Here is a 16,051-nt window from a genome sequence, read left to right as displayed (position 1 = left end):
TATAGAAAAGACACGTAAATAGTGGTGACATCTAGCGGCGTCTGTGATGTATGACGAAATAAAATGCCGCAAGTAAATGATAGCAAAACATGGTGTATAGAAACTAGAAAGCTATGCTATCAATTATCCGGTATCAAGCTGAAAAGCAGCATGAACGTGAAAACTACGAATAATTTCAGGTGAACCAGCACAAGTGAGTTAGGTACTTGGGTACCTATCTACAAGCACTCTGGTCTGGCTCATAACTTCGCGGCCGTGGCCCACGGTGCAGTGCTTGAATTTTAGTAGAGTAGATCCAGGTAGCAATACATGGATGTTGTTTTATATAGGCTTGGTAGTTCCCGATTCCTACCAATAATTATGAAATTTTCTCATTAGCACTGTCCCCTATGGCGCTACATGGTAAGAATGCTTTGGTAAATTAGCCATGAGAGCTCTACCTACCAATACTACGTTCAAAAATGGTGACGCCCGTGACTGATCCGTTTGGCTAAGGCACGGGTGGGCGACCATCATCCCGTGATGTCCGGCCCGTGAATGAGCTAGCTGGTAAAAAGTCGTTTTTACCTCCGGACGCAGTCTGCCCAACAGCTCCGTATATATTTCACAATGTGACACGTTGCAAAGAGCTAGAGTAACATAGCAACTAAGCAGTCACAGTACAATGACTTTTCAGATGCCGTATAAGTGATTACCACGTATGGCTAACATTCATGGCTTCTGACATGGTTTGTCCGGTCCGACGACTCTTTGGCGCTTCCTGGTTTATCCCGGTCTGCAGCTAGAAAAAGCCTTCTGAAGTCATGAGCTAGTGCCTAAGGAGTTGGGATAATGCGCAGTGCGCACTCATGGTTGATAGATAAACCTTAGCTACAGTTTCGCCTGGAGCTTTGCGCAGGCAACAAAAGATACTTTGTCAGGAACTTGAAAAGCAATTAGTATTTATTATCAAAAATCATCGATCCATTCCAGTGTGTAAATAATGCAAAACATATTACATTTATTCACCAATTTTACAGCGGCTTTCGGTGGCAGCATGTTGACTCAACGGTTTAGTTACTTCTTCTCAAACACAACAAAGGTATTTCAAATATTGTATTTCCACTTCAATATACCCACAGTCCCACTGTCACGTAAGCATGGAACTATAGAAAATAGGTACATTTAATTTATCCCCTAGCACCCTAGCTTGATGGCTGATGCTGTGCATGTCAGACCTGACACATAAGCAAACACATAAACAGACACATCGCTTACCAGACACATAAACAAACGACTCATTTTTCTGTTTCACTTCAAGCATGATTCAAAAATTAAACATTCCTGAAAAAGCACGCGCCCGATGGAATGCATCGACCCCTTGTCGACGACATGGCCGCAGTTTTAGGCGATTGAGCAGCAGGAGTAGAGAGTCGATCCGGCCATGAAAATACAGATCGCTATCCCGCCGAGAAAGCCGAGACCGCGGATAGACATCTGAAATTGAACAGAAATTGAACGGGTCAGAGTAGAACTGACAGTTCCATGAATCTGCAGCAGCGCATAAGAAGTGAATGTTGGTTATGCTAGCAATGTATTTTACTTACGCAGTTTTGCCGGAGCGCTATTTTTAAGAACTTTCTAGCTCTTCAACGAATGTCCATGTACCTACTCTTGCTCTGCTTGCTCCTATCTCATTTCTGTATCAAATATTTTGTAACAGATACTTTATACATATTTTCCGTAACATAATATTAATTAAACCTGGGGGTAAACAATGGCGCTTCGTCGGCACATCTACTTTTCTTTTGCTCTTCCTCCATTACGTTCCTCTTCTTTATTTCTCCCTCTCTCTCTCTCTCTCTCTCTCTCTCTCTCTCTCTCTCTCTCTCTCTCTCTCTCTCTCTCTCTCTCTCTCTCTCTCTCTCTCTCTCTCTCTCTCTCTCTCTCTCTCATTCTCTCCCTTTCCCCACCCCCTCTCCCCGATTCTCACCTCATTCAAATAACCAATCGTATGCACGATCCTCGCCGCAGCAAATCCTCTGATCAGGTTAGCGGCGATCCACGGCGCAGGCCCGGTGGACAGGTACAGCGGCGTGAGAAGCAGGAAGGGTACCACGTTCTCAAGGTCGTTAAGGTGAGCACGACGTACTCGTTCGACATCAGGATCGTCCAGCTTGACCTTACCGCCGTGAGACTGCGCGTCTTCCGGGTTAGCGAAAATCTGAAAATGGGGGAGGTGGGGGTGGGGTGAGTGTTAGGTGATGGAAATGCTCGTGGAAGGGAAGCAGGTGAGTGGGTTAAAATATATGAAACGTGCAGTAAAATCAGACCAAATTCGCGTTTTATGCATCGTTGATGATGGTTGACGATCATTAAATAACGTAAAAGATCAGCGTTATAAAAAACGATCGCGAAGAAATAGGTGAGTCTGAAATATCTATAACGTGCAGTGTTAGGAGTTGGTTTGTGAGATAAGTATATTCTTATTTACAATTACAGCTCACAATATTTGTTAAATGTAGGAATAGACCACCTCCCACGCTGCGTTTTTGTTTGTTTGTTTTGTTTTTATTTTATTTATGTGGTCATTCCCTATGTTCGATATCTACATAAAAGGATATGACTCTCACACGAATTCACTGCTCTTTTCACGCACAGACCATCCACATGTGGATTCCACATCACACAGACCACACAGCTACAAGCTAAAACTCTCTCATGAATCCAAAAAAGGGTAGCTACGTCTCACCCACCTTCTTCTTCATCCTCTGCCTTCCGGTGAGGAAAGCCATCATCAGCACCTTGACGATGAGAACGGTGCCCCAGAAGACGTACGTCTTCAGCAAGTCAGCGTCGATGTTGAGGGTCACAGCCATGGTGAGGTGTCGCTTCTATTCGAGTTGATGTCTTGAGGTAGTGTCTTTTGATTTGTCCTCGCCGATGAACTGTGGATGAAAAAAATGTCAGCTCTGATGATGATAAGTCTCATGAAGAAAGCTTGTGATTGTGTGTTGTGCATTCTGTAGAGCACTGGGTTTAGGTGTCGATTAGTTGCGATTGCATTTTCAGCGAGATACCTAAGTGCACGATACTGCCAGCGAGCGCAAGGAAGAGATAAGCTCACGACAGTGCAGTACTACATGAGGACGTGGTTTGAGGGCGAACTTGGTACGACTACGAAGCGATTTGGTTTCCCTCTTAATTACCAGCTTGATCCAGACCAATGACCACAATACAAGTATTTCACTCTTGACTTAGTGTAGACATCGTGACCCGCCCACTATAGACAATATTCAGTAGCCTGAGTAAAGTCAACCCCAATTGCAATTTAGTCCAAGAAACCAACTAGATACGAGATGCGGACACGCTAACGATGTAATGCCCTCGGATAGATAATTGCTACCGGAGCCTCGGCTACAGTCGTCAAGACGCTAGACCTGAACATAAACAAGGCTGCTACTTGTATATTTATAACCGGCGTTCCGTTGAGCTTTAATCGTATGTAACCAAATGGAACTTTACGTTTAACCTTTACCGAAAATCACGGTCACAAACACTTAGCAAAATATGAATAACGCATTTTTTAAATTATATACTAACGATGCTTATCAACTGCGCATTGTATGTTCATGCTACGTTGTTTTCATAATTATATTCAAATTATCCAAACTCAACTGTATTAGGAATGTATCTGTCTTAGTCCTGGTAAACAAATGACCCTCCACGCAAGCATATGAGAATATTTTCAAGCTAGTTCGCTGCACAATACACACTATACCTACACACGTCGTGAACGCTTACACCATGGGCAACTACCGCGCACGCAATAACCACACAACAGCGCCCCTAAACCCTCAATCCTTACCGGTCTCTGCTGGCACTCGTCGCTCCACGCCCAAACCTCCTCTGCCGAGCCTCTGCGCGCACAACTGCTCCACCCTCGTCCCTCGTCCTATCTTGTCCTAAATCTGACCAGCGTATCTGCTCATACACGTGGATAAACCTTGACGTGCCACGACCGCCTCGCTGTCTAGAACCGTCTGTATCGGTAACAGCTGAAGCTACAGTATAACGCTACTACGCTAGTGAAGAGTGATCCCTGAGGCATTCCTGCAGAGGCGGAACTAGTGATCAGCTCACGAGCGATTTTTAGATGTTTGTAGATTTTTCGGCTAGATCATGGCTTTTTGTCGTAGGCGGAACTCAGATAAAGCATCGCAGTAGTTCGTATTTTATCGTAAGATCAATTAAACGCCTATCCACCAAGCCAAGTCATTGAAGATATCGGCTCATCTCTATGCATCGTCCTCCCGACTTCTAATGCCTGACTGCGCCCCTGTTCAAGGTCAGGGAGCACTGACCAAGCCCCGAGTGGGTGGTAACAAATGGACAGTCATGATGACTTGCATACCTTCAGTGCCGGTTGGTATGCATATATGCGAGAGGCTGCCGCAAATAGGACGGTATCTACAGTCATCGTGCGTGTTCGATTGGGAGGATGGTTTCTGCTGTTTCAGCTCGGTGAAAAGTAGTGTAATCCCAGAAGCATAGTTAGTTAGTACTCTTCAGGATTCGTTATCAGTGGATTGACACAATGACTAAACGCAGAATTGTGATACAAGTACAAAAGATGGCATTTGGAGAAAAAAATAAACTGTAGGAAATCATGAAAAACAGTAGCTAAACGACTTATGCATTGTCCAATGGGCTCAATGAATGATTGAAACTGGCTTACATGCTTGAATTAATTCACATTTATTTCTTACCCAAACATAAATCATTTTTAGGACACGTGTTTGTTTTTCCCTTTGCACCAGGCCGTCTTTGTTTCGACAGTTACTGTGGGTTGCAACTTCTTTCACAATAATCCTGGTGGGGCGGTCGTCGGTTCGGAACTGAGGTTAGGTAAGTAGCTTAGGTAATGGACCCACCCCAAAGCGATTGTTCGATTGTAACGTATCGATGCGGAAAGGAGAGGAATGTGACCATCCCACGCCTGGGACGCGTGGCGAAAATGCGGTAACTACGCTGTAAAAAAGCATGAATTATAATTAAACAATAAAAATGGCAGCCCGGTCATTTTGCTGGCTGGTAAGAGTCAGGTAACCAGAGGAGATAAAAAGTCAAACCTTTTCTAGTTTGACCTTTTTAGACATGTTTGTTCCTAGAGCGTTAACTTATAGAGCAACAACACCGCGAAAAGAAAGTATTCGATAACTCTTTTGAAACCCTATTATTGCTGGTGTGTCCTCAGATTTGACCAAGGTGAAATAATAGGCTTCCACAGACCACAGGCAAAAATAAAAAGTGTCCATAAAAATCCATCAGAATTTCATAAGAACGTTCCCCACCACGACGCAGATTGAGGGAGGGATGCAATCCTTCGAATGAGAACGACGGATTACTTTGACCCATTCATTGCCAACTATGATAAATATAACTCCAGAAGCGTCGCATGTATTGGGAAACATGAGCCTAAAATAGACTCGCCATTCAATCATCAATTCGTAAGCCATTCGAGGCAAGATATCAGCACTCTGATTCTGGCCGTACATTCTTCTTTTTCTATCATGTTTCTCTGTTTCCTAATAAATTGCATAAGCCGCGGCTCCCCTTCCCCTATTGACCCCACTGACGCCCCAGAAGGCCATCGCTGGGTGCCAGGAGCCTCCCCTTTGGAGTTGCCGCCCCACCATAGATCGGTAGCAAGTCCCCTTGGCTTATCGATTCGTCTAGCAGCGCCTCTGGCGGCAGAGTGAGGAACTGCTTCCAGTAGCCGTGGGTCCTCTCTGCTTCAAACGCCTCCTCCAACACTGCCAAGACTTTTGTGTCGCCATGAATTTTCTGTGTGAAACGCTACTGCTGCTGTTTTTCTGTGTGACAGGAGGTGAGTGGTAGATCGTTTTACGCGAGATATTGTGTAATGTTATCGATGTTTTTACCTCCATTTAGCGTCGCTAAAACGCACGTGATGATAGGTGGGTATAGCAATTGATAAAAACGTGTGTTCCCTTTTGGTAAGTGAAGCAAGGCATTCTTATTGCGCTCCAAAAACTTGAAACTATAAGGCTGCTTACTTTCATTCGATTGAATCTGCCCTTCTTCAAGGTTCTCGCTTAGGTCGCATACTTTCATCTTTATACCGATTGATGTTGACCTGAACTGCGGCAATACCGCTAACAATAGACGTTTGCTTTCTCGATTTCTGACGATTTTTGTTTCTGCTCAGTGAAGTCAATTGGTATGTCAATGTCATTTTGTAGCTAAATAAAGAAGTTGAGGCTAGTTGCTGGTATGACACCAGCGCCTCTATCGTCTTTTGGTAGTTCCACGCATTCTACGTGACCCTAATCAAAGCATAGCATCGAAGTTACTCACACAAATGTACCCTACAATATGCCCTTGAACGTGTCTATCCCTCTGATTAACTAAAATCAAATCAAAATCTTACTTTCGCCAACAATATACGAACAATCCAACCGATTGCCTGTGGTCGCAACGAGGCACCGCCCCAGGCCAGGGGGGCGGAGCCCACCACATACCAGCGTCCCCCTCCCCCGCACCCCCCCCGTCCCCTCCCCTAACCACTGCTAGCTTGTGAGGTCACGAGGGGCTGCTGCGGCCGGGTCAAGGCCATTTCTTTGTGTTTGGTGGACAGCGCTGGTTATTAGCTAAATCTTATAGTCATGCAATGTGAAGAAAGACGTGCATCTATTTATGTAACTTCCTATTTATTTACCTTCAGTACCTACCAAATAAGCGGTGCTTTCTTTCCAATAGAAGGCTTAAATGATCATAAATCTGGTGCCAAAACAAGCCTTGTTTGCGCGCCCTTTAGCTCTCTAACAAGCTCAGCACAAATATTGTCGATAAATCGAAGAAGTTGGACATGTTTGTCGTTTCCAAACTCACTAGTGGTTGATGTGGCTTGAAAAAAGTGATAGACGGGAAAGCATCTTCCTACGTTTTCAAAAGCCGCTATATATATATATTTTTTGCCTCGTACTTAACGCATAGGCAATCGGGGGTCTGTGCTCCTTAGTTCGTTTGGTTGTTCTATCCGAATATTTTTTATGGATGAAACATAAGTCATTTTTCAATTAGCCTAGCTAACAGCTTAATTATGCAAGCTAACCCATAAAATATGCTTACTGTGCAGATGATTCTAATTCCCCTTGACACTCCATGGTGCCCATTTGCTGCTAAAGAACAACAAATTGAGCTCTGAACTGTATCATAAGTCATTTAGTGATTGGCCGACAGGTTTTTATTTATCCGATAAAGCATGCTTTCAGGCACGCGCACGCTATCAAAGTGCGCCATTTAATGCGGAATGGTATAGTGCGTCTTGCGGTACAGTATAATTCCAGGCGCTAACTACTAGCGGCGCCTAGCGGTAGAATTAAAAGTAGTGTGCCTTGCGGAACAGTATAACTCCAGGCGCCGACTACTAGTGGCACCTAGCGGTAAAAGTATAAGTAGGGTGTCTTGCGGTACAGCATAACTGCAGGCGCCGACTACTAGCGGCACCTAGCGGTAGAACTAAGAGTTAGGTGTCTTGCGGTACAGTATAACCCCAGGCGTCTACCCCTAGCGGCGCCTAACGGTAGGATCAGATATAGATTGCCTCGCGGTACTGCATATAGCTTCAGGCGTTCATCCCTAACGGCTGCTAATGACATCATAATGGTAGGGTTAGGTATAAGCAGAAAACGGGACAGTCTCCCCTCAGGTCGAAGATTCGGGTGCTCAGTTAGTGAAGGCTTCGTTTGGGTCCGGAACGAACTATCACTGGCATCAGGGTTTTTCGGCTTACGTTTTTTTTTTCTGTTCCTGAGCAAATGTCTCTGTGTTTATAATTATTGAAAATAAAATAAATATTGAATATAACTGTGAATAAAAAAAACATTCACTCACACCTCAAATGCAAAGCCAGTTTTTGAGCGACTTTTCACTACATTCGCACACCTAGCTTTATGAATTATTTCTAACAAGTCTTTATGAAAACTTACCCCGCTAGGTCCCTGTTTCGTTGCCCATCAGCTGACTACTAGCGTCGGCCCAAAGGTCAGCTGACTGCGGGGTCGTGGCTATCAAATAGAAATCCGTTGGCCAGTCCGCTGTTGGCCACATAGCTTGATCGATCCCGTTGCGGATATTCGAGGAAGACACGAAACGGGGCGACACTGGCTTCAAAGGGAGCCGCCCTGGGGAGGGGTGAGGGGGAGGGCTGTCAGTGGGTGAGGGGGGTCAGGGGTATGTGGGACTGTTGAAGGAGAAAGGGACTCGGGGTTATGAGGGACTCAGGGACTCCTTAGTCTCCGTACAAGGAGTGTATGAAGGACTGTGAAGGAGCAAAATCTGTAGGGGCAATGAGGGGATTAGTGATGTCAATTACAGAAAATCGGAATACCGATGCCAAACCAAATACCAACCAAAACCGTAAGGAAATACCGAAACCGAACCAACATGGGAACACAAGGGTAATATCAACTTTTTACCAAGTTCTCAGCGTCTTATGCAATAGTGAGGGTTCATAATAGCCGTTTTCACGACGGCCATCTGGTACACATCTGGTGCACATTTGGTGCAGATCAGGTGCAGATTTGGTCAAATCAGGTTCAGTGTGTCTCTTACTAGCTATCAGCTAGGGTTGCACTAATTGCTTATATGCCTGCTTTGTCATATTATCAGAGAGTAACATCGATAAAAACACTGAAATAGATTCATAAAATACAGATATTTGCTGTAAAGAGATTAGGTGCAGATTTGGTCAAATTAGGTGCACTCGCCGGTTAGCCCGTCGTGAAAACGGCTAATACCAACAAGATACCAAACGCATTAGGATTGAAGTGCCACATACCAAGTTGGTATCGGTTTGGTATCGGTATACCAAAAAGTTGGTATCCGATTGACATCTCTAGAGGGGATGCAGGAGAAAGTGGGTGTCGGGCGACGGTTAGGGTCAAGGTGTGCATTAAGGTGAGGAGTGAGGGGTGAACCGTGAACGGGTGAGGTGTGAGGTCAGGGCGTGGCACTTGGTCGAAATGGGAAGGGTGTATGACAGGGGGAGGTTATAGAGGAAAATGAGTGACGTTGATGATTTTAAGATGATTTTAAATGAGAGACGTTAACGACTTTTATGATAAGCAAGCGTAATACCTACGTGTGTGTGATATGGAGGGAGTTGAATCGTTGGATAAGTGAGGTGACATTCCTCAAATTTATCCACATTTCACACCACAGAAATGCTTCAATACATAATACGTAGGTACTAAACACTAGAAAGAAGTATCTAATAGTTAGTTCTCATGAAAGATCTATAGAATAGAAACATTAATGATAAACAAAGCACCCAGCAGTGGGTATCATAACGCCCGCCTGGCACAAGGCCAAAAGTGTCAGGGAAAGTTCCCTCCCCTCGGGCTGGCAACTATCATCAGCTGTCATATTCAGCACCATATAGCTAATGTCCTTCTCGGGTCGATTTTGGACGAGTCCATATTGAATCGCTATAGAATATCGGGGAGGGATTATTGGCGTAGACACTGCTGCCGTCGGAAGAAAAGCTCTAAAGTTAATCTGCAAGAAAGAGTTAGGTATAGGTTAGGTACCCCTGGAGGCTATGTATGTACGAATAAGTTTTATTTTACGGCGCTAAATACTAATAGCTTGGTCAATACCAGGTTATCCCAGAGGGTATTTACTCTTCTTAGAACAGAATATTTTGCTGATATTTCTCAGATGTGGCAATCCACTATTACGAATGGGAACTCCCGCCACGACCAATGAAACACATACGTGGATGTTCATACCTTTTCATGTACGTCTCTAACGATTTTTTCTCTCTTTCCCCAGGCCTGGCGATCCACTATTACAAATGCAACTTCCTCCCCGACCAATTAAATAAAAACGCGGATGTTCTTCCTTTTTCAAATACGTCTCTAACGATTTTTTTCTCTCTTTTCCCCAGGTCTGGCGATCCAATGTTACGAGTGCAACTCTCGATACGATCGTTCCTGCGGTGACAAGTTTTCGCGCACAGCCGTAGGAATGGTGGATTGTGATCTCAAACTGAAGGGACCTCATCTAGACAACATGAACAGCACTGTCTGTCGCAAGATCGTGCATCATAGTGAGTGTCCTGAAACGTGGGGCGATTCGGCCCAAATCACCCCAACGTAACTCAAGTAGAGGCGTAACCACTTAAGCGGAAAGTGCGGAAAGTCCGCACCATTTTTATGGAAGCCCTCTCTCTCTCTCTCTCTCTCTCTCTCTCCCTCTCTCTCCCTCCCTCCCTCCCTCTCTCTCTCTCTCTCTCTCTCTCTCTCTCTCTCTCTCTCTCTCTCTCTCTCTCTCTCTCTCTCTCTCTCTCTCTCTCTCTCTCTCTCTCTCTCTCTCTCTCTCTCTCTCTCTCTCTCTCTCTCTGTCCTCTTGTGCCTACTATACCTATATTTGCCGCAAACGGCACACCACCTCTGAGAAACGGTACACAAACGACTCTCTCGCTACTAATGTGGCCCATTTATTGCATGGAAGCGCCCCTTAACCTTCGCCCCAGTGGGGGGGGGCATATGTTACCACCCTGTCGCGTTTTTCGCGTGTGAATAAAAAACCGCGGCGCGTAGCGCCGCGCCGCTTGGGGTAGCTTTTGGTACATCAATTTTGGACAATGTGTGAAATTTTTGACCCCAGGTCATGTCAGGTCAGGTCACCAGGTCAAGTTAACTGACCAAGCCTTAAAAAAAGTTTGCAATCATGTCCAGCCTGCAGTGTTTGTCAGAAAGGTTTTAAACTTGGTGGATTGCATGCTGTTATGGGAGCCTACAATTTGTATATCTCGGATTTTTTATATCCGTGACCTAAGGTCAGGTCAGTGGCATGACCTTTCCATTACAAGTCAATGGAGAAAAATGAAAATGCCTCTAGATCCGTGTGTACGCATAGGAACAGTCCAAATATTTCAGAATCACAATGATTTAGTCCACTCGTGATGACCAAGGTGTCATTTTTGCTGATAGCCTCTAGAAAGGTCATCCGAGGTCATTTGAGGCTACAAACAGTTTTTTGCCAATAACTCGCGATTGGAAAGAGATAGAACGCTGGGGATGGTTTCATTGTGTTTGTCTTGTTGAGACGCATCGACTGATATGCAACATGACCTTTTCCGGTCAGGTCATGACCTTGACCTGAGGTCAAATTTTTAAGTTGACCTTTCAAGGTCAAATTATAGTTCATTCGACGCGTCTCGGTGAGGGGAACACGATTCTGGCAATAGAAATATAGTGGCTTTTTGTAGTCGAAAGTTATTGTCGAAAAACACTTTTCGTAAAAACAGCTATTTTTGGAGTTTTTGCCCTCTGGAGGCTAAACCGTTAACCTGAGGACAATATTGATAATGGCCTTTTCAAAAGAAGAGTTCAAAAGCTATCGATTGCTTTTCCATGCGTTTTTCTAGCTACCATAGTTCCTGAGATAGCGGCATGTTTTCTGAAAAATATAATGACAATTGGCAAATTTTGACCTTTGATGACCTCTGGTGACCCCAATATTGCTCTAAGGTGAAAAATGACCTAAATACTTTCAAACGTACGTATTGAGAGCTATCGACTGCTTTTTACCGCGTCTTTCTAGCCCTCTTAGTTTTTGAGTTAGAGGTGGGTGGTAACATATGCCCCCCCTCACTAGGGCGAAGTTGGCCGAGACCGCCACTGGGGCGCGGGTTAAAGCTTCATAGGCGCCCCTCTTTCACAGGTAAGCGGCCCTCTTGCTCCCTCCATTCGCTTAGGTAACAGCGCCCCCCCCCCCCGGGCGATGGCGCCCCCTTGAGGGATGGTTCCCCTTATAAATTTGCCAGCACAATTTTTTAGCGTTGTTACGCTCCTGGATTTGGGATAGTAAGTGGAAGTTTCTGTGGTATATAGTTAGGGTATTTTTGTTTCTCGTTATTTGTGTGATTGAGTCTAGTTTTTTGAAGTATGAGTGTGTGGAAGAAAGAGAGAGAGAGAGAGAGAGAGAGAGAGAGAGAGAGAGAGAGAGAGAGAGAGAGAGGAGAGAGAGAGAGAGAGAGAGAGAGAGAGAGAGAGAGAGAGAGAGAGAGAGAGAGAGAGAGAAAGAGGGAGAGAAAACGTCATTTTTCTGCTTTTTTCTGCTAGACTACTTTTTTTTGTTATTTTCAATCCGTCGCCAGCAAACGATTGCTCAATCCGCTTATCATGTTATTGCTATCGACTGTTATTGTGTTTTTATTAATTTTAGTCCATGTGTGAAAGGAGAATGGTTCGCTCCTCCTATCCTGTTGGGTATTTGTCTGAATAATTACTATGTTATTATTATTTTCATGCCCCGATGAACACTGGTTTATACTTTTCAGTTTTGCTTTCCTGTTGGGTGTTGTTGTTGTGGAATGCTCAACTCAACTCAATTAACTTAGTTATTTTAACAAACCAGACAAAGTAAGGGTGCACAAAACATACAAATAGGATTGGTGCAAAAGCCTTAAGCTTAATACAAGGCACCTCTCCATAATCTAAAATGTTATTTTGTAATTGTTATTCACAGTTCGTGGGCACCAGAGGATCGTCCGCTCGTGCGGTTGGGTGGACGATAAAGAAGTCATGGCCGGCAGAGACTGTATGCGTAAAGCCGGAACTTATGAGGTAAGAGCTGCCTACAGACGAGGAGGGAAAGAGATAAATAAAGAGTCAGAGACTAAAGCCAAACAAAATAAACACGTGTGGGGATAGTGGGGAAATAGAGACAAAGGTAAAAATAGAGACTGTGCAAATTAAGACAGGAACGATGAGGTGGAAGATAAAGAAAGGGCGAGAGATGGAAACGAAAACGGGACGGAGAGAAAGGCAACATTGGCACTGACAGACATGAGCAAATGATGTTAGAGTTATAGAAAGAAACATGTAAAGGACTAAAGGTAGATGGATACATATTTTAATAGGTAGCTACCCATAATGCATATCCTATGTGGTACAGATTTATATAAGTTCTTTGAAGGCTTTAGCCACATTTTATCTGCGAATGCGCAATACTATTTAATAAAGCAATAGCTTGTTTTAATGTCGACCCATTTTTTATTTGCTACCTATATTAGTGCAGGATAATGCATGTCAAGCTCGCTTACACCCACATGTGTTCAACTGTTTAACACTTTGCCCCAATCCTGCTTCAGGTGATGCTGTACTACTGTTCCTGCTACGACGACTTCTGTAATTCCGCCAACGACCACAAGATGTCTCTGCTGCTCCTCGTCACCGCCGCCATCAGCTGGCTACTGCATATGCGAGCATAATGGCACACCGGCGCCATCTATAGAGACTGCTCATGAACACGAGCGCCATCTATAGACGCTGTTTGGGCCATGAGTGCATGGGATGATAAGTGCAATAGTTGATAGATTGTGGCGTGATTGAGACGTTAATTGTTTTAAAAAGGCTCGAAAATACTCAAGATTTGGTGATTAAAGCCAGACTGCTAGGTGACACGGACAATAGTGTGCAAACTGTTGCTGTTTGAAGTTAGGATGATATTCCGGCATATTGTCTTCGATTTGCAATTACTTCCTATCAGTTTTCTTTAGTGATTTCTGCCTTAATTACATTCTATCCGCGCAGGGATAGTAGGCTGCAATCAGGCACACTTCTTTTAATTCGTGTATCCCTAGTTTTCTGGTACATGTTGTAAGGAAACGAGGCAAGAACAATTTTTTCGTTATTTGTTAGCGGGACGTTTTAAAGATCAGCCTCACTTTCGTCTTTCTATTTAATGTTTCCATAAGCAACATTATCTTACTAAAAACTTATGTGCTTTGTTGTTAGCCTAGAGATTCTAGAGCCCTTTAGCCACAGTCGATCTAAGAAGAAAAATTGGGAGCGAGAAATGGTAGCAGATGCCTTCGAGGCAACACTTCAAAATGGGCCCACAATAAGCAATGAGAAAATGTAGCGAGTTTGATTTAGACGCGAGTGGTCAGCATGGAACTGAGTAGCAGATATAGTGCATGATATCTTTATGGGATATTCAGAGAGTGTGTGAAAGTTTTGCTAGGATGTGAATGAATAGTCAAATACTCAGCCTACGTGCCCTGTCTCTCTCCCTCTCTGTCCCTCTCTCTCTCTCTCTCTCTCTCTCCCCCTCTCTCTCTCTCTCTCTCTCTCTCTCTCTCTCTCTCTCTCTCTCTCTCTCTCTCTCTCTCTCTCACCCTTCCTCCCCAGCTCCCATTGTCTCTCCCGTTCTTAATTTCTTTCTGGCATATTACCCTTCCTTGTATTTTGTTTACCGCCTAAGTCGGTTAGTAGTATACCAGATATTTAATTATTCACAGAAATCGAATATAACATTTCTGTACCTAAGCCATATATCTTCAATTTAGCAACTTCCTTACATCATATCTGATCAACTTCCGATATGGTGCTTTTTTCTTATAAATGATCTCCAGCTTCGAACGCTTATTGATGATCTCAAGGTATGAATGCGTAGCTAAATAAGCTTTAGGGTTATGAAATAGACAAATTTGCCTTTAGGCTTGTGCTTTGTCACTGTTGCGGAGGTGGCACTAATAGTAGGATGTAAATACGATGCAAATGTTTACCCGATTTAATTATTTTTCCTCTCTGTCTTTTCTTTCTTATTATTTCTCCACTGTATCTCAATACACCAGAGCCTGGGAAATATTAACCCGCGCCCTGGTGTGGGTCTGAGCCACCTTCGCCCTGGTGGGGGGGGCCAAAATGACCCCCCCCCGTCTAACTCGAAAACGAAGAGGGCTAGGAAGACGCGGAAAAAAGCAAACGAAAGCCCATAACAAGTACGTTCGAAAGTATTTCGGTCATTTTTTCGCTAAGGTCAATATTGAGGTCGCTAGAGGTCATCATAGGTCAAATTTCAGTGTTTTCGGTGTTGCCGGACATATTCCGCTGTAGCTCGGAAACTAGAAGAGCTAGAGAGCCGCGGAAAAAAGCAATCGATAGCTCTTTTCAAGCTCTTTCGCCAAGGTTCGTCAGATTTGACCTCAGCTCAACGGTTTGGCCTACAGAGGTCATGCAAGGTCAACTTGGCAAATTTCGTTGAAAATGTTTTTAACTATAGCATGCATTCACGAGAAAATAGAGAAACGATTCATGCACCATCGTGCTTGGCTCGTCGAGACGCGTCGAATGATATATAGTTTGACCTCGAAAGGTCATTTTGAAAATTTGACCTCAGGTCAAGGTCATGACCTTACCGAAATAGGTCATGCTGCATATCATTCGATCCGCATTGACGAGACAAACACGATAAACGTCGAACGGAGTCTCTATCTCTATTCAATAACAAGTAAGTGCAGAAAAACCGCTGGTGACCTCTGGTGACCAGGGAGATGACCTAGCGTGACCTCAGCGAGGTCACAAGCAAATGGTTTCACATGGGCTGTGATTTGCTGACCCAAGACACTTCAATAACGAAATATAGGAACAATCACGCCCGATTTAGCTGAAAAACAACTACTTTTCGATTCTCCCATTGACTTATAATGGGGAGCAGCGATGACCTGACCTGACCTTAGGTCACATTTATAAAAAATCCGAGATAGCCATTTTGTAGAGCTGGGTGACATCTTCAAGTACTGTAAATTTTACATCGATCGGATAAAAGCTGTGCCTTTGAGAGAGCTTTGAACTTTTTTAGAGGTGGTGTCAGTTTTGGTGACCTTGTGACCTGACCTGACCTGACCCGAACCCCCAAAAAAAGGACATGATGTAAAAATGTTGAATAAACAGCTATACAAAGTTTCAGGGCGCTAACTCAAGTGGTTTCTGAGTTATCGCTGAAAAACCACAGGGGGGGGCCAAAATGGCCCCCCCCCCACCAGGGCGAAGGTTAAACCGAGATCATGCGCTTAAATCCAAATAGACATTGAGCTATTTAGTAGTTTTGTATTAGTTAATGACTAGAGTGATTGAGAAGTAATTACCTATCTCATATATTGATACAGTTTTATTGTTTATTGTTTATGAGGCATTGCCATGCGTCAGTCACAAGAAAAACTCATTGACGGCTGAGGTATAAGTACACT

The 16,051-nt window shown here is 44.1% G+C and overlaps 2 protein-coding genes across 2 annotated transcripts; one reads left to right on the top strand and one right to left on the bottom strand.

The window, feature by feature from the left end:
- Positions 1–1,080: 1,080 nt before the first annotated feature.
- Positions 1,081–4,077, bottom strand: LOC122376031 (prostaglandin E synthase-like). Its single transcript, XM_043355687.1, has 4 exons — positions 3,848–4,077; positions 2,736–2,927; positions 1,973–2,203; positions 1,081–1,476 (listed from the first exon to the last, which is right to left on the bottom strand). Exons 2-4 carry the CDS (start codon positions 2,856–2,858, stop codon positions 1,384–1,386), a joined length of 447 nt encoding a protein of 148 aa, XP_043211622.1. The 5' UTR covers positions 2,859–2,927; positions 3,848–4,077; the 3' UTR covers positions 1,081–1,383.
- A 1,666-nt stretch (positions 4,078–5,743) lies between these two features.
- On the top strand, positions 5,744–14,667 carry LOC122376028 (protein quiver-like). Its single transcript, XM_043355684.1, has 4 exons — positions 5,744–5,869; positions 9,956–10,117; positions 12,544–12,641; positions 13,169–14,667. Exons 1-4 carry the CDS (start codon positions 5,818–5,820, stop codon positions 13,286–13,288), a joined length of 432 nt encoding a protein of 143 aa, XP_043211619.1. The 5' UTR covers positions 5,744–5,817; the 3' UTR covers positions 13,289–14,667.
- The last annotated feature ends 1,384 nt before the right edge of the window (positions 14,668–16,051 follow it).

The sequence above is a fragment of the Amphibalanus amphitrite genome, unplaced genomic scaffold (assembly GCF_019059575.1).
Source record: "Amphibalanus amphitrite isolate SeventyFive unplaced genomic scaffold, NRLGWU_Aamphi_draft 001989F_arrow, whole genome shotgun sequence".
In the NCBI taxonomy this organism is placed as follows: domain Eukaryota; kingdom Metazoa; phylum Arthropoda; class Thecostraca; order Balanomorpha; family Balanidae; genus Amphibalanus; species Amphibalanus amphitrite.
This window is presented reverse-complemented; position numbering and strand designations above follow the sequence as displayed.